The sequence below is a fragment of the Macrobrachium nipponense genome, chromosome 48 (genome assembly GCF_015104395.2).
Source record: "Macrobrachium nipponense isolate FS-2020 chromosome 48, ASM1510439v2, whole genome shotgun sequence".
NCBI lineage: Eukaryota > Metazoa > Arthropoda > Malacostraca > Decapoda > Palaemonidae > Macrobrachium > Macrobrachium nipponense.
In genome coordinates, this window is record NC_087223.1 from 6756909 (window position 1) to 6775652 (window position 18744).

At 48.2% G+C, this 18744-nt stretch overlaps 1 protein-coding gene across 1 annotated transcript in view; it reads left to right on the forward strand.

Moving 5' to 3' along the window:
• The first annotated feature begins 3576 nt into the window (after positions 1-3576).
• LOC135205014 (uncharacterized) overlaps positions 3577-18744 on the forward strand; it is a 50446-nt gene continuing 35278 nt past the window's right edge. The window contains 2 exon segments of the mRNA XM_064235257.1: positions 3577-4228; positions 5116-6216. Coding sequence (XP_064091327.1) covers positions 3590-4228; positions 5116-6216 — 1740 coding nt within the window. The 5' untranslated portion in view covers positions 3577-3589.

An 18744-nucleotide genomic window follows, 5' to 3' on the forward strand; every position in this document is an offset into this window, starting at 1 on the left:
GACGAATCAGCGCCATAAACCTCGGCAAAGTTCCTCTGGATCTCGGAAGTCACAGCATCTTGCAGAGTAGGACCGTTAAGCCTTTCGAACAAGAGCATATTCCGAGAACCTTCCTCCTAAGAAGGGGGAACAGCGACAGCCTTCTCGGTCTTCTCCATCCACTTGCGCATACGTCCTGGGCCGGTCCCAACCAAGAACCGTGCCTGGCACGTAGGGCGTCGTGGTGGGATCATGAGGGGCGCACCCCACACACGATCACTCCTCAATACCTTGCTCCTCCCGGTGTAACCCGAGGTGTTGAAGGTACGGGAGAGGCAGACCTGACGCTCCCGTCCTCGCTCGCTGGCAGAACCAGCAGGCTTGGATGGCTGCAGGCGATCGTAAACAACCCGCGGTGGCGATCGAGCTGCAGGCCTGGTCGAACCGTCTCGCTGTGGAGAACGGCTGGACTGAGCACAGCGCCCCGATCTCGAGTGTCAGAAGAGCTGGTGCTGGTTGCCGTATCCGATCGCTCTCTGTGAGAGCGACGGTCAGGCGACCTGCAGGCTACACTGTCACGTGAGACCGGTGCTTGTCCTCACGGCACGTCACGTCGCTGGTTCCAGTCGTGGCTGGCACCGGAACGAAACGGGGGGATCTTCCCAGCCTCAGCCCGTGGCCGGTCGTGGACCGTCACGTCCCCCGGGTAGCCAGCTGGTCGCCGCAAGAGCGAGAGCTGGTCTGGTGAGAGTCGCGTGAGCGGCTGTCACCAGTCTTCCGCCCCGTGCCGTGAACCTGGCGCTGAGCGGGCTCAGAGGTCTGGTTCCTGGGCTGGCACGGTCGCTGGTAGGCGACTGTACCACTCGGTTACCTCCCGCGAACGAGAGGCCGAGACGGACCCTGATGCAGTGGCAGAACCACTGACACCAGGCGAGGAAGTACTGGTGTTAGCCGGTACCCCACCCCTCTGGTCCCCCGTAGTCTTCTTCCTTGCAGAAGAAGAGACGGCCCCGCTCCCGAAGGAGCAGGAGGACCAGCGGAAGTAACCCTCCCGTCCCACCGAGGTGAGACGGGTCCCGAGAAGCTCCCGAGTGAGACTTCTTAGGAGGGAGGAGCAACCTTCTTCTTCCTCGCTGTGAAGCCTTAGAAGTCGAAGGGGAAGAGGCGGCAGCCGACGACGATGAAGAAGATGAAGACGACGACGACGACACCTTCCTCCTCTTCTTCGTCAGCTTCCTCAGGACAGACGTAAGATCTGCATCCAGGGCGGAGCCGGGGCTGCTGTAGCCGAAGCCACAGGGCCCGGACGCACCTGTACAGACAGACCAAAGTACTGGGGTAGTACCACCACGAACAGGGACGACGTCAGCAGGTATGGGCATCTCAGGAACAGCAGGCACAGCCAGCACAGCATCGGTAGGGACAGCCAGCGCAGCAACGGCAGGGACAGCCAGCGCAGCAACGGCAGGGGACAGCCAGCGCAGCAACTGCATGGACAGTCAGCCCAGAATCGGCAGGTACGGCAGGCAGCACCGGAAACACAGGAAGTGGAGCAGCAGCCAGCAATATCCTGGTCCCGGCGGCGGCAGGTCCAGGGGCGAGCTCTAGGGCAGCGGAAGTGTGGTCGCGGCAGCGCGGCAACCACGCGCGGCGGCGGCACGCCCCCCTCTCGGTACGGCGAACGGCACTTCACAGCGGCTGTAGGCAAGACTGTTACCACGTGAGGCGAGTACACCAGGTGAGGAGGGACGTCGTCACCTGGAGCGTGGACACCACTCCATGGGTGACCGCAGTAGGCCCAGACATAGAACCGCAGCCCCTGGACACTAGCACGCCCTGCAAATGGAAAGGACGCCCATACCTCACCAAGGTCCACCCTCGTGGCAGTAGCACCTGCGGAAATAACAGTAGTAGTGATTAGTGGGGGAAGTCCCCTCGCGCGGAGGGGGGGTGAGCCCCACACCGAACGAGTGGAAGACCCCGAATACAATTGTACATCGGGCACCGAGCGCCCTCCCCCGCGCTCGACGGATCGGCGAGGAGAAGAACCCAGATAACCTCCCCCCCCCGAAGGGAAGGGCCATCTGTGGGAGCTGAGCGGGGTGGGGGGGGGGGGGGGGGATTCTCGTTCCCCACCCCCGCACAGCACCCATGTACCCAAACAATAATAATAAGAGCCCGAGAGCATCGTGCCCTCGGCACCGAATGCAAGGGCATAAGGATCAATTCCCTGACTGAGCGGAACTTGAACCAAAATAAATATTGATGCAATCAATAATAAAAGGAATAACATGAAAAAGAATCTTGCATTACGATTCACTTCACAATGAATAAGGGCTCGAAGCGAGCGCATTTGCGCCCTCGGTACCGAGCGCAAGGGTAAAAGGATCCATTCCCGATTATGAACGGAAACCTTGATCCATAATGAATTGATGCAATAAAAATATATATGAAAAATGAAAAAGAATACTGCGCTTGCGATTTCACTTCTACAAAATAAAAAGGGGAAGGATCAATTCCCGGGAAATAGCGGAAACATTGATCCAAGTAAATAATGCAATCTCAATAAAATATGAAAATGAAAAGAACTGCACTTGCGATTTCACTTCATTCAAATAAAAAGGGGAAAGGATCAATTTCCGGGTAAGAGCGGAAACTGATCCAAAATGGAGTATTGCTACAATCAAAAAAATAAATATATGAAAATGAAAAGAATACTGTACATGCGATTCCACTTCCATTACATAATAATTTTTCCGTTGCCGACGCATTCGCTCCGGCAACGAGCATACAGGTCAAAAAAAATATAAATGAAAGGGCACTTAACTTATGATTTTCATCTACACATTTCCAACCAAAATATAAGCTCGGAGCGAGCGCTCTCCCGCCCTCGGCACCAAGCATACACAATACGAGGATCATTTCTGGGAAAAATGAATTCCCGCACTTACGCCCTTCAGTCCCGGCACTCGGGTAATCGGAGGGCGTGGAGAAACCAAGATCCTTTAATTCACAATTGAATTCAATGGAAATAAATATGAAATGATTGTACTTACAATTCAGTTTCACTAGATAAATAGAAAAAAAAGAAAAACACAAAACCACTGCGAAGCACGACGATGAAGCGGGCAGAGAACGATGATACACGTCTACACGCCAGCAGGCCGAAAGCAAAAGTGATTTGTTTACCTCCCAGTCGCGCGCGCGCGCCTGTCGGACAAGCAGTTAACTACCAAACCCCTTGTTCGAAAGCTTACGATCTATCCAGCTGCCGCTAGTACCTTCCTATTGTAAAAGGACCGAAGGTTTGTATGCCGTGTCGGAACAAATTGGAGTTTCTGTACTGTGCTCATTAAATTCCCTAATATCCACTTTACGAAAATTAGTAAACTAATATTTATCAGAAATTTATGACTTGATAATGGATTTTTTATGCTGTTCTTGTAGATTTCCTTGATGTAAGATATGATAATAATGTTATATAAGTTTATCGAGGTATTAACCATCTTTCGTATGTTTTAATGTTAGTCAGGAGTACCATGTTACGTAATGTTAAAACATCTCATACCTAAGTTGTGTATTTATATTTGCAGGCATTCTTTCATTGAACATGGATAGCAACAACATTCGTCCAGAAGGTGCATGGATAATTGAGGGTTCGGACAGAGTGAGAAGCGCAAACCTTGAAAGCGAAAACGAGCACGGCACTTCCTCGCCTTCCTCTAAGCCTGAGTCACCCAGTGATCTCGAAAGTTCAAACCGTGGGAGTGAAAAACACAGTTCTCATCGCAGCGGGTCGAAGTCTTACGACTTTGCTAGTTGGAAGAAAGTCAGCCCTTACAGTGAGAGTAAAAGGGTTGGTGCCCATTACAGCCGGTCAAGTCCTGACAGTTCCACTGGTCACAAGAGGGTGAAAAAGATCCTGGACTGGAAGTCGTCGGGAGTGGCGTCTGACAAGGGACCTTTGGGTCATCAGATGGATGGTGGTGTGACAAAAGGACCGGCGAAGCAGGATCTTGTCGGCTGGAAGGATCAACGTATCGTGAAAGCAGAGAGGAAGAAGAGAGGATTACGCATAGCCAAGGCATCAGTGGATAAAGTCGCTCCTGTATGTCAAGAAGCATTGTTAGAAAATGCTAGTACATCTTTTGAGGGCACCTTCACCACTTCAGATAGTTGCGTCATTGAAAATACATTTCGCTGCGCTTCAGAAAAACCCTTCAACCTACAAGAAAAGGTTACTTCTGAGGTATTTATTTATACACAGTCGTAAAATTTTCTTCCTTATTATGCAAATATTTTGTATCTATGAATACCAGGTAGTTAATTTTCAACAGTTGGGTTCAGTGGAGAGACTTTGAGCCCATTATTTTGCCAATGTACTAAGCATAGTGGAAATACCAAATTTGTTGCTGGCAGATAATCAAATTTATTCTAAATATAAATTGATTGAATAGATGATCCATGTCTGGCAATAAGTATACCATTTGCATAAGTTACAATACTTACTCCACGGACCTGTATAACTAATCCAGAATTACCATTTAAAAAACCACAATTTTAGAGTGACTAAAAGCTAACAGCTGCTCTGCAATTTAATGAATAACAAAAGATAAATTTTTTCGTGTTTATGTACAGAATTGCAGAAGCATATATTACATTGGGAAATCATCCCTGTAAGGGGTAGTACCGTCAATGGACCTCATGCGGAGCACTGTAGGCATTACTTAAGGTTCTTTGCAGCGTGCCTTCAACCCCTAGCTTCAACGGCTTTCATTCCTTTTACTGTACCTCCTTTCATGTTCTCTTTCTTTCTTTTTCTTTTCTTTTTAAGCCCCCCCCCCCCCCCCCCTTTCCTAACACTTGATTTATAGTGCAACTGCGAGGTTTTTCTCCTGTTACACCTTTCAAGCCTTTTACTGTCAATTTCTATTTTGGTGCTGAATGATCTCATAGGTCCCAGTGCTTGGGCTTTTGCCTAAATTCTATATTCAACTCAACTCATTGGAAAATCATGATACAGTGTGATAGGTTATCTTGTAGATTGAGTTATTAACATTGATTTAAAGTTACAATGCTGTTGTGTTTTGTTGCAAGGTTTTAATCCTAAAAATGTATTATACCACCTTCTTTCAGGACCAGAGTAGGGATGGAACGGAGCTGGACTTCGACGTTGAAGTGTTCTCCGGAGACGAGACAGACTCTAGAGACTTTGGTAGCCCTAGTTTGTTTTTGGAGACTCCTGCCAAGCCTACAGGAGATGCAGATACTAAATATCACAGTAGTTCTCACCAGTGTGAGGCCAGGCTCTCCTCTCCTGGGTTTGTCATGTCGCCCGATAGTGCTGAAACACCTGGAACATTCATGTTTGAGTTGAGAAAGCCCATACCCCTTGCCCCTAGAAATTACTGCAACAGTACCCAAAGTGTCCTTTGGATGTCTTGCGACGACGACGGTTTGTTTGATTCCGTACCGTCAGGAATAGGTCAAAGTGTTCCAGATAGCTCTTTTGAAAAGCAATCACAACTCAGTGGTTCATCAAGTGTTCTAGATAGCCCAAGGCTGAATGACAAATCAGATGTAGTTGAGAGTAAAGTTGACAACAGCAATAGTGAACTCTCAGTCTTGCAAAAAAATCGAAGTGATTCCGAGTCGACGACAGATTTTTGGGCCTACCGGAACCGCATGAGCTGCAAGTATCGGGAGCAAAGAGATGGTTGCAAATTGCCAAGTGCTGTAGTCAGCCCAAGCTCGCACAACAATACGGAGTGTAACGAGAATGTTGGACCGATTGCTGTAGATGCCTGGCCCGCTGAGTCACAGAAACAACCTACCAGAGGAAAGACGCCCACAGAAATCAGGAGGGAGGCGTCCCAGGTGCAGATGAAATACACCAGGTCTGTACTTCGGAAAGATGGCACTTCTAGATCTCTGTCAGAAGAGGGAAAAATGGCATCTTCGAAGTGTAACCAAACCTTCCCTGGAGCTACTCTGAAGCCTCTGCAGAGACTGGAACACAGCACACCTTCATCTGGGAAAGATGATGGCAGTTTTAAGAGTTTCAAAAGGAGCCTGTCCTTAGAAAAGGTGTCTCCCATTTCTTCCAGGAGGCACGAACAATGTCGAAAGGAACGTCGGGCAGATAAAAGTGATGCGCTCTCTCCCAAAATGGAGTGGAAGCCAATTTTGAGTTCCAGATATAACGAGGAAGCTAACAGGACAGGTGCATCACCCATGGTAATTAGTATTACGCATGTTTTTAGATTATTTGTTTTTGTACAAACTTTTTCTGAAGTCTTGACAACCAGTTAAGGTAGACAGAACATTTAACAGATTAGGGAGGTCTTACCCATTTACCATTTAACAAATTTTAAATGAAATTGAAGATGGGAATTGGTGCGTCTTCCCTGATGTCCCCCTCAGGGTGTAGTAAAAGAGGATTATAGCTGTGAAAGAAGAATTTAAATGAATTTTGAATATGTATTTGCTCAGTACTGAACACAGACAGCTACCTTCGTCAGTTTGTTGTCTCAGATTGCCTGTGTTGGGTGTTTCCATAGGGGTCTAGTGCCTTCAGTGTACCTCGTGTGTTGCACTGCAGGCATTACTTAAGGTTCTTTGCAGTGCCTCTTCTGCCCATAGCTGCAACCCCTTTCATTTTGTTTACTATATCTCCTTTCGCATTCTCTTTCTTCCATCTTATTTTCCACCCTCTCCTAACAGTTTATTTTTGTACATGCAACTTCCCCTGGCAGTATATAATACTTAGCTATAGTCTCTGACGTCCCGACAGAATTCAAAACTCACGGCACACGCGACAGGTAGGTCAGGTGACCAGCCCACTCCCGCCGCTGGGTGGCAGGACTAGGAACCATTCCCGTTTTCCTAATCAGATTTTTTCTGTCGCCGGTAGCAACACAACGTTTGTTGGTACCTCCTGCTTAGAATCTTTTCTCGTTGGCCGAGGATTATCTGTTTGACCTTTGGTGATGTATATTGATCTTTGGCTTTGGCAATAGCTTATCGTGGACCGTTTTTGGATTTTGGTTTGGATACTCTTTAAAATGTCTTAACGTGTACCTGTATTTAGAGTGTGTCGAAAGAGGAATGTAAGGTGTAGGCTAACCGAAAGCTTCGGTGGATGCTCACACGGTCTGTAAAAAATGTAGGGGGAATGATTGTTCTGCAACTAATACCTGTCTTGAATGTGAGAGTTTGACAGAAGTTGAATGGAAGAACTTGGCTGCTTATGTAAGGAAACTTGAGAAAGATAGAGTTAGGAGGGCTTCCATCAGAAGCTCAAGTAGATCCTGCTCTATTGAGCAGGAAGTAGCTCCTAACTCTTCTGTTAATTCACCTGCTCATAGTTTGGTTTTCAGCCCCTTCCCCCAGCCAGCGAACCTGTGGATGCGTCTACGGAAATGGGCTGCAATGAGAGTCTCTATAATCAACTTAAAATCGCAACTGCAAGCGATGAAGGATACAGGTAAGCGCAGTGACGTGTGCAGTGATTTGTGCAGTGTCCCAGTGAAGTGGAGGGGGCGTCTGACCGACTCCGCATTGCTCCTAGGCCTAGACCTCTTTCAGACTCCCATGACCAAGGGAGAGGAATGTCGAAAGCCGCAAGGGGGATGTAGAGTATTCCCACGGTCAGGCGTCCCTTCGGCAGATCCTGTAGCCGCTTCCAGGCTGCCAAGGACAGCTATTGCAAAAGCGTCCTCAGGAAGTGCTTTTCTGACTCGGACTCTTCGTCTCCAAGAAGAGGATGGAGTTCTACCTCTAAGTCGCGCCCTCTTAAGAGAACCTGGAAGACGCCAGCAAGCGAAACTTTGCATTCCAGTCCTGAACCTTTTCCGGAGTATTCTCCTGCTCGTAAGAAGAGCTCCGAGATCTCCTGACTCTTCTCCAAGGAAGGTTTTGCTTATAAGACAAAGGAAGTTTTGTAGGACTCCAGCAGCAGTTGTCCGCCTTGGTAGGAGTTCTTTCAGAAGGCTCTTCTTGGAAGAAAGACGTTTCTCTTCCCATCAAGAGTTCAGTTAGGAGAGCCTCAGATAGTAGGCGCTCTGGCACCAGCAGACGCTCCTCGCCTGAAAGGTTTTCGTCCCCAGCGAAACCTTCTTCAGTTGCTTACGACCTGAATCGTATGTCCTCTCCTTCTAAGCGCGCTGATCGAAAAACTCCCTTCGAGGAAGAGTTCTCCCAGGAGTTTTTCTCGAGGCGCTTGCGCTCTCCTGACAAGTACCAGGAGCCTGAGAGCCGCCTTTCTGTCTGATTATTCGCGGATTTCTCGTGAGAGAATCCGTTCGTCTAAGCACTCCGGGAGAGAAGAGAGCCCCTCTCTTTTCAGAGCTCCTCAAGAAGGTAGGAGCGTTCGTTCATCCTCCAGACGATCTTCGAAGGAACAACCCTCTCCTTCTGGCAAGTGCCCAGAAATCAGGAGGCCTTTAGGATCTTATAGATATCCTTCTAAGGACTCAAGAGTCTCGCCGAGTAGGCACCAAGAATTTGACAAGTGCTCTTCGCCTCCCAGGAGGTCTAGGAGAGAATCAGGCACCTCTCCTACTGGACGCCAAGATCGCAGGCGCTCTTCGCCTTCCAGGCGTCCTCACCAGGACGCAAGCGCCTCTCCTTCTTGGCCCAGGCGCCCTCACCAGGACGCAAGCGCCTCTCCTTCTTGGCCCAGGCGCCCTCACCAGGACGCAAGCGCCTCTCCTTCTTGGCGCCAGGAACAAGGTGTTCTCCTTTCTCCTCGCAGGCGCTCTTCGCCTCACAGGCGTCTTATCCAGGACGCAAGCGCCTCTCCTGGCAGCGCAAGGAGCAGATCATAAGCCGAGTATAGGGGAAGCTCCGGACGCTTGCAGGAAGGAGGATAGGACCAAGTATTCTGATAATATCCAACAAGTGGATATTGACTCTCCTTCAGATAGGAATCGTGAGAGAAAGAGGCTTCTTTCTCCGGATCGAACTCCAGAAAAGGGAAGAATGTGTTCTCCTCATAAGGATCTTTCTCCTGGGAAGCCCTCTTCTCCTGCAGCTCCTTTGGAAGAAGTTTCGGAAGAAGAAATCCCCAAAGATGCAGGAGTTTCTGACTATAAGAGACTTGCTTCTCTACTGTTGCAAGTGTTTGGAGACTCTCTACGCCGTCGGATCCCCCTCTCCAGGGTCTTTGTTATCCAGTACGAAACTGTCGAAGTCCTCCTCCTTCGTCAGGATGACCCCTACTCTTTCTATGAGAAAGTCTCTTAAGAGTCTTGAGAGCTGGCTCAGATCGAGAAAGGAAGCGGGGAAGACGGTATTCGCTTGTCCTCCTTCCAAGCTGACGGGAAAACCGGGTATGTGGTATGACACCAAGGAGCCGATGGGCCTGGGACTCCCTTCGTCCTCAGATGCGGACTTTTCCGCACTGGTGGATTCGTCAAGACGACGCTCTCTGCAATCTGCAAAAGCCTCTTGGGGGATGTGTGAGGTAGATCATCTCATCAAGGGCCTGTTCAAGACTCTTGAAGTCTTAATTTTATGGACTGGGCTGGGAGCTTTAGCCAAGAAGTCTCAAGACCCAGACTTCGTTAGCATGGAGGAGTTGGGTAGCGTGTTAACTTGCCTAGACAAGGCGGTTATGGATGGCTCCAATGAGGTTGCATCCCTTTTTGGATCCTGTATTTTGAAGAAGAGGGCAGTGTTTAGCTCCTTCTTAACGAAATCTGTTCGCCTCTGCAGAGATCCTCCCGTCGACGCGCCCCTCTCTAGTCACCTCTTTCCTCAGGAAATCGTGAAGGATATTTCGAGGACCTTATCAGAAAAAGGCCACACAGAACCGTTGGCCCAGTCGGCTAAAAAGGCTTAAACCTGCTGTTTCAGGTAGCGAAGAAGGAGAAAGTTCCTTCCAGCAGCCCTTCGGGAAGGTCCGCCCCTAGATCCTCTCTCAGAAGTAGACGATCGGAGAAGAGAGGAAGGTCTTCTCGAAGGCCGTTCGTCAAGAACCAATGAGACTGCTGTCCTCCAGACAAAAGTGGGTGCCAGGCTTCTAAACTTTTACAAAACTTGGGCACAGAAAGGTGCTGATGCCTGGTCCCTATCCATCCTAAAGAAAGGATATTTAATCCCCTTCAGGGAAAACCTCCCTTGACTACAACTCCAAGGGAGTTGACAGCAAATTACAAGGACTCTGTCAAGAAACAAGCCCTTCTACATCTCGTGGAGCAGATGCTTTACAAGGAAGCCATAGAGGAAGTAAAAGATCTCTCTCTTCTCAGGGGTTTTACAATCGCCTGTTCTTGGTTCCGAAAAGTTCAGGAGGTTGGAGGCCAGTTCTGGACGTGAGAGCGCCCTGACGTGTTCGTAGCAAAGAGGAAGTTCACGATGGAGACGACATCCTCGTTTTAGCAGCCCCTTCGTCCAGTGGGGGACTGGATGGTATCCCTGGACCTCAAGCAGGATGTGTATTTCCACGTGCCAATACACCCGTCTTCCAGGAAATACCTCATGGTTTATGGCTCAAGGAAGAGTTTTTCAATTTCGGGCCCTATGCTTCGGACTCTCAACAGCCCCTCAAGTGTTCACAGGACTGATGAAAAATGTGGCGCACTGGCTTCATCTCGAAGGGATTCGAATATCCTTGTATCTAGACGATTGGTTGATACGAGCACAGTCGCGAGTCAGATGTCTGGAGGACTTAAATCTGACATTTGAAGTTAACACAGTCCTTGGGACTGTTAGTAAACCTCGAGAAATCCCAGATGATTCCCAGCAGAACATTGTTTATCTGGGGATTCGGATGGATTCTCGGGGTTTTCATGTATTTCCATCACAGGAAAGACAGAACCGCTGCTTGGAGAAAGTAGCAACCTTCCTAGAGAAAGAACAATGTTCCGCGAGGGATGGAAGAGTCTTCTGGGGACCCTTTCCTCGTTGGAACAGTTCATTTCTCTAGGAAGGCTTCACCTAAGGCCTTTACAGTTCTACCTAAGAGAACATTGGGATCAGAGATCCCAAAATCTGTCCGATTCCTTCCAGATTTCGAAGAAAATAAAGGAGGACCTTCGTTGGTGGATGAATCCGTTGCAGGCTCTAACGGAAGGAGTATCCCTTCACGTTCCGAACCCTCGGCTATGTTATATTCCGACGCCTCCAGATTCAGGGTGGGGAGCCACTCTAGGGACGAGAGAAGTGTCAGGCACCTGGCGGGGAACAACAGTCCTGGCACATCAATTTAAAGATTGACAGCGATTCACCTGTCTCTCATACACTTCGAGGCTCAGATCTCAGGTTCAGTCCTGCAGATCATTCGGACAATACAACAGCCTTAGCTTACATCAGGAAGCAAGGAGGGACGCACTCGTTCTCCCTTTACAAAAAGGCAAAAGAATTACTGCTTTGGGCAAAAGAGAGAAGAATCACTCTCCTGACAAGATTCATTCAAGGGAGAAAATGTAAAAAGAGCCGACCTTCTGAGCAGGAAGGACCAAGTACTGCCTACAGAATGGACCTTGCATCAAGAGGTATGCAACAGACTATGGAACCTCTGGGGGAGACCAAATATAAGATCTATTTGCCACCCATTGGAAACAACAGGCTGGAAAATTACTGCTCCCGATCGCCGACCCAAGGGCGATTTGCTGTGGACGGCCTTCTCCTCGATTGGTCCGGAATAGACGGATATGCTTTTCCACTGTTCAAGATCGTATCAGAATGTGGTAAGGAAATTTGCAGCAGCAGAGGGAGTCAAACTGACCCTCATATAGCCCCGTTCTGGCCAGCGCAAAACTGGTACACAGAGGTACTGGATGGATAGTAGACTTTCCGAGATCTCTCCCAAACGGGAGCGATCTTCTCAAACAAACCCCACTTCGACAGGTATCACAAAAAACCTGCCCGCTCTCGTTCTGACTGCCTTCAGGACTATCAAAGGACTTGTCAGAACGAGGGGTTTTTCTCGAGAAGTTGCGAAAGCTATCGCAAGAGCAAGGAGGCCATCTACTATTTGAGTCTACCAGTCGAAGTGGGATGTGTTTCGCAGATGGTGTAGAACTCAGAAAATATCCTCTTCCAGTACCTCTGTGACAGATATAGCTGATTTCCTCCTTTACTTGAAGGAAAAAATGTAATCTAGCAGTCGCTACGATTAAGGGCTATAAAAGTATGTTCAATGTATGACACTTACCTGGCAGGTATTATATAGCTATATTCTCTGTTCCACCTGGCAGAAATTTTCAAAACTCGCAGCAATCGCTAGTAACCTATTAGTAGTTCAGGCAACCACCACCCCGTTACCGTGGCGCTAGCGCTAGGAACCGTTTCCCAATTGGGCCAGATATTTTCTCTGCCAGCCGAACCGGCAACATTGTTGGTGGTTCCCTGCTAGAATTTTCATTCTCGGTGCTGACTGATCTTGGATTATTTTGGTATTGTACTTGGAAACGTTAGCTTGGCATTCGCTTTGGATTGTTCTTTAAGATGTCCTGACTCTGGAAGTATGTTTAGAGTGTGTGTAAAAGAGGGGTGTAAAGGTAAGACTGCCGAAAGCTTCGGTCGACCCTCATACCGTTTGTAAGAAATGTAGGGAGACTGTGTGTACTTGGGAGAATAGATGCATTGAATGTGAGAATTTATCAGAGAAGGAATGGAAGGTCTTTATGAAATACGTTGAGAGACTGGAGAAAGATCGTGTAAGGAGATCTGTTTCTCGTAGTGAGAAGTCAAATTCTTCGAGTAAAAGGAGTGATTGTATTTCCTCTCCAGCTCCTTCTAATGTAGAATTGATAGTTCCTTCTCCCCAGGTATATCCTGCGCCCGCTGCTGTAATCGGAGGAGACGAACGTACAAATATTGGTGAAAGTGTTCGCTGCCCTTGCGTCCATGGGCGACCAGATACAGCGACTTACAGACAAAGTTAGTGCTTTCGATGTCAGTGAAAGTGTAGTGGAGGGGGCGTCTGATCGTCTCTCTCGTGCTCCTAGACCTAGACCTCTGTCAAGCTCCCAGACCCAAGGGAGAGAAGGCATGTCGACAGTCGAAGGGAGGCGGAGAGAGGTTTTGACACGGTCAGGCGTCCCTTCGAACAGTCCTGTTGCAAGTTCCCAGGCTGTTGCAGTTCGCCGCAGAAAAGGCGTAACTGGGAAGTGTGCGTCCTCGGAAGGTTCGACTTCCGAGCGAGAACGTCGTATGCAGTGGTGTCTCGCCCACTCAAGAGGACGTTCAGGACATCAACTGCTCTCGAGAGACAGGTGCAAGATAGTGAGGCTTGGAGTAGTCCTGAGTTGTCATCCTCGGAAGACGGGGGAGCAGTACCGATCAAGAGGAAAAGGATTTTTCGTACTAGAGAGGACGCAAATCGCACTGGCGATATACGTCCGTCTCGGCATGGTATTGCCTTGGGAGAATCGCCTCCATCTTCTTATGGATCCTCCCCTCGTATTTCTCCGTCGGGTAGAGTACAAGATCGCTCTCCTTTAGGTCGCAGTCCAGCTCGTAATCCTCATCCTTCGTCGTCTACCATTCAGGAGGATGGTACGAAGCATTTCTTACGGGAAATGCAGTCCAAGTTGGCAGTGTTGGTGAAGTCTTGGGATGCTCCTGAACAAGCATCTTCGAGGCGTAAGGACGATTTCCTTCCCATTAAGTCTTCGAAAAGGGAAGACAAGGACGCGTTCGCCGAGGACGCAGGGCGCACTGGCGCTAGGAGGAAAATAGTGTCGGAAGAAGCAGGACGCAAACGTCAGGACGCGGAACCAATGGTGGACGCAGGACGCAGGCGGCAGGAAGCAGGCGTGTCTACGATGGACGGCAGGACGCAGGCGGCAGGACGCAGACGCATCGGTAGCCGCAGGACGCAGGCGGCAAGACATCGAGAGGCGGCAGGACGCCGATGCCTCGCTAGCCGCAGGACGCAGGCGGCAGGACACTAGTCCGTCAACGAAGCGTCAATACGACGACGACTTGCAAGATATTTCTTCAGCAGAAGAAGAGTTGGAAGTAATTGAAGAAAAGAATACAGAACCTTCTTCAGATTATAAGGTTCTGACTTCACGTCTTATTGCTGTTTTTGAGGGGGAATTTAAACCGACAGCTCCGTTATCCCCCTTATCACAGTTTTCCAAGACTAGGACTCCAAAGAAGTCCCTCCTTCCTGAAAATGACGATGTCAATTTCGGCAAAGAAGGCCCTTCAACGGTGAATGACTGGATGAAGGACAAGAAGAAGCGGGAAAATACTCTTTTGTTGTTTTTCCTCCAGCTAAGTTAGCTTCTAAATCGGGAGTATGGTACGCTACTGGAGAAAGTCTAGGCCTGGGAGTACCTGCCTCCTCCCAGGGGGACTTCTCCAGTATAGTGGACAGCTCACGCAGACAGGCGTTACAGTCGGCCAAGGTCTGGTGGACGTCCTCGGAATTTGACCATCTATTTAAAGGGATTTTAGGACTTTCGAAGTCTTTAATTTCTTGGATTGGTCTTTGGGAGCGCTAGCGAATTCCATAGGAGAAGAGGATTCGCAGGACTTAGAAACAGCTAAGAGCATTATGTCCTGCATGGATAAGGCTCTTAGACGGAACGAATGAGCTGGCTTCGTTATTCACGGCAGGAGTGCTTAAGAAGAGATCGCTCTTGTGTTCGTTCGCCTCAAAAGGAGTTTCTAACTCTCAGAAATCGGAGTTACTGTTCTTCTCCCCTTTCGAACAGCTGTTTCCTCAGAGGTGATTAGGGATATAGCTCTATCCCTTTCGCAGAAAGCTACTCAAGATCTTCTTTCTTCTTCGGTTAAGAAGTTCTTACCAAACCAAGTTGGTGAAGAAGACGCCAAGGAGACTAGACCGTCGCAACAGCCCTTTCGAGGAAGAACATTCGCTCGACCCGCCTTTAGGGGTAAGAGAGTACCAGCGAAAAGAGGAGCCAAGAACCCCTCTAAAGAATGAGAATTCGGTCCTCCAGACGACAGTGGGAGCCAGACTTCAAGGTTTTTGGGAAGTCTGGCAACAAATGAAGGCAGATCCCTGGGCTGTCAACGTAGCTCGGGAAGGATACAATGATTCCTTTCGTGAAAAGACCCCTCTCGCAACATCTCCGAGAGCCCTCGGGGCAAATTACAAACGATTTAGAGAAGAAAGCGGCTCTGTGGGAGCAAGTAGCTTCCATGCTAGAGAAAGGAGCAATAGAACCTGTTCTGGATCACGAATCTCCGGGATTTTACACCGTCTGTTCCTGGTTGCAAAGTCCTCGGGAGGTTGGAGGCCAGTGCTGGACGTAAGTCAACTGAATCTTTTCGTAGAAAAGACCAAGTTCACTATGGAGACGAACGATTCAGTACTGGCAGCGGTACGTCCAGGGGACTGGATGGCGACTCTGGACTTACAAGACGCATACTTTCATATTCCGATTCATCCAGGAAGCAGGAAGTATCTAAGGTTTGTGATTCAGGACAGGGTCTTTCAGTTCAAGGCCCTATGCTTCGGCCTTTGCACAGCCCCTCAAGTATTCACGAGGATGATGTCAATGTGGCGAGATGGCTACATTTAAGAGGATCAGAGTATCTTTGTATCTGGACGACTGGTTGATAAGATCCCAGTCGAGAATTCAATGTCTGGAGGACGTAAGTCAAACATTGGACTTAGCAAAAGACCTAGGTCTGGTAGTGAATATGGGAAAGTCCCATTTGGAGCCCCAACAACAGATAGTTTTATTTGGGATTCAGATATCGGCAGTGACTTTTCGGGCTTTTCCGTCCCCCGAAAGGCAGCCCAATGCAGTCAGAAGGTGCAGGATTTTCTAAAGAAACGACCGATGCTCTGCAAGAGAGTGGATGAGTCTACTGGGCACACTCTCTTCACTAGAGAGGTTTATTTCTTTAGGAAGACTGCACATGAGACCTCTTCAGTTTTTCCTGAAGGATTCATGGCCAAGAAAATCGCAACCGGATTCCTTCCAGTTTCTAATTCCGACCGAAGTAAAGGAGGAATTTCAGTGGTGGGGCTAACTCCAGGCAGGTTAGCAAGAGGGATGTCGCTTCAGCAGAAGAACCCAGAACCTCGTTCTTGTTTTCCGACGCGTCGGACGCGGGTTGGGGAGCGACATTAGGCCCCTCAAGAGGTGTCGGGACTTTGGAACAAGGACGAAACAAAGTGGCACATAAACAGGAAGGAACTGTTGGCAATTTTCTTGGCTTTGAAGCACTTCAGAGAGTTGATTCGAAACAAGACAGTGCAGGTCAACTCGGACAACACCACGGCTCTGGCATATATTCGGAAGCAAGGGGGAACTCATTCTTTTCCCCTTTACAATCTGGCAAAAGAAATTCTGCTTTGGGCAGAAGAGGAAAAGGTCGTGATACTCACCAGGTTTATACAAGGAGAAAAGAACGTGGGTGCGGACCTGTTGAGCAGGAGAGCAACTTCTCTCGACGGAGTGGACGTTGCACATGGAGGTTTGCCAGAGCCTGTGGAAGTTGTGGGGCCGTCCTGTAGTGGATCTGTTTGCGACAGCCAGAACAAAGAGATTACCACATATTGCTCTCCGATTCCAGACAGGAAGCAGTGGCGGTAGATGCATTCCTGATGGATTGGTCAAACTTAGATCTGTACGCATTTCCTCCGTTCAAGGTGCTGGGGAAAGTGATGAAGAAGTTCAGGGAGAGCAAAGGAAACGAGGATGACCTTAATAGCCCCGTTTTGGCCGGCCCAAAGTTGGTCACAGAGGTACTGGAATGGACGGTAAGATACGCCAAGGACGCTTCCTCTAAGAGTAGATTTACTCAAACAACCCCACTTCGACAGGTTTCACAAGAATACCCTCGAATCTGAGGGTCTGACTGCGTTCAGACTATCGAACGTCTGATCGAGCGAGGGATATTCTAGAGATGGTGGCCAGTGCAGTGGCTAGAGCCAGAAAGAACTCCACAATCACGGTGTAATCAGTCGAAGTGGGACAATTTCCGGAAGTGGTGTAAAAACAGGAAAGTGTCTTCATCCAGTACCTCTGTGACCCAAATCGCAGATTTCCTTCTTTACTTGAGGAAGGATTTACACTTGTCAGTTTCGACAATTAAAGGTTATAAGAGTATGCTAACCTCAGTGTTTAGACACAGGGATCTAGACATCTCGAATAACTTAGATCTGAGAGATCTGATTAGGTCGTTGGGACGAAGAAACATCAGAAGGCAGGCCACCTGCGTGGAACCTGGATGTGGTCTTGAAGTATTTAACTTCTAGCAAATTCGAACCGTTAGAGGAATCCTCTCTGAGAGATCTTGCTAAGAAGACTATCTTTTTAGTAGCATTAGCAACTGCTAAAAGAGTTAGTGAGCTTCAGGCCATATCGAAGAAGGTGGGATGGAGACACGGCAATGCAGTGTGTGCATTCCAAGAAGGTTTCTTGGCCAAGAATGAGGATCCAGCTAATCCTTGGCCAAGATCCTTTGAAGTTTTTGGGTCTAGCTGAATTGGTCGGTAACGAGCAAGAAAGAGTTCTCTGCCCAGTGAGAGCGTTGGTTTAGATGTTATATACAAAGAACAAGAGTTATCAGAGGGAGGTCTGATGCTCTGTGGTGTTTCAGTTAAAGACACTAGACCCATGACGAAGAACGCTCTAGCCTTCTTCATGAGAGAGTTAATTAAGAGGCTCATATGTTGTGTGAAGAGCAGAGCTTTGGTATTTTAAAGGTGAAGGCTCATGAAGTCAGGGCAGTGGCGACTTCATTAGCGTTTAAAAAGAATTTAGCCCTCAAGGAAATTATTGAATCAACATATTGGAGAACTAATTCAATATTTGCGTCTCATTATCTTAGGACGTTCAGACAACCTTCGATAATTGTCAGACGCTAGGTCCATAAGTGTCCTCGGGTACAGTATTGGGCAAAGGAGTTACTACCCCATAACCTTCTTGTAAGCTAGTTGTTTTTATTAGGTGATGGTGTTTGTGTTTTTTTTGGTCGTCTGAGAAAAGGGTGCGGTACTTTTCTCAGTCGTGTTAGTATTATCTGGTGATGGTGTGTGTGTAGTTCAGGTAAATGATTTGTTACTAGCTTGAATGCCGTGGCAATAAGAGGGCTGTAAGGATCTGTCAACACATTGGTCACGTCCAGTTGTCAGTTCCAGTCTTAGCTTCTTCAACATACAGGACACTTCCTTGTTGAGAGCTACTAAGGTTTAAGCAGCTTAGAGGCAGGACCTATGAAGTCAGCTACCTTAGCAGGTAAGGAACCTGGAGTTTTAATAATATTTTAATAATATTTTTAGACTCTAAGAATGTTGCTGTCCTTGACCCACCTCCAAATGTGTCAATCAGCTATATATATACCTGCCAGGTAAGTGTCATACATTGAAATGAAGTTTTTATGATAAAACAAAGTTTAATGTATACTTACCTGGCAGGTATATATAATTTAATTCCCACCCGCCTCCCCTCAGGGGACAGGGTTCAGAGAAAAATCTGGCCCAATTGGGAACGGTTCCTAGCGCTAGCGCCACGGTAACGGGGGGGGTTGGTGGTTGCCTGAACTACTAATAGGTTACTAGCGATTGCCGCGTAGTTTTGAAAATTTCTGCCAGGTGGAACAGAGAATATAGCTATATATACCTATACCTGCCAGGTAAGTATACATTAAACTTTGTTTTATCATAAAAACTTCATCTTTCGTCAGTCTTCAGGCATAGAGGCCTTAACATTTCAGAAGACAAAGATTTACATGATCTGATTAGATCTTTCGAGACGTCGAAGACTAAAACCATTAGAGCACCAAGTTGGAACCTGGATGTGGTCCTAAAGTACTTGATGACCC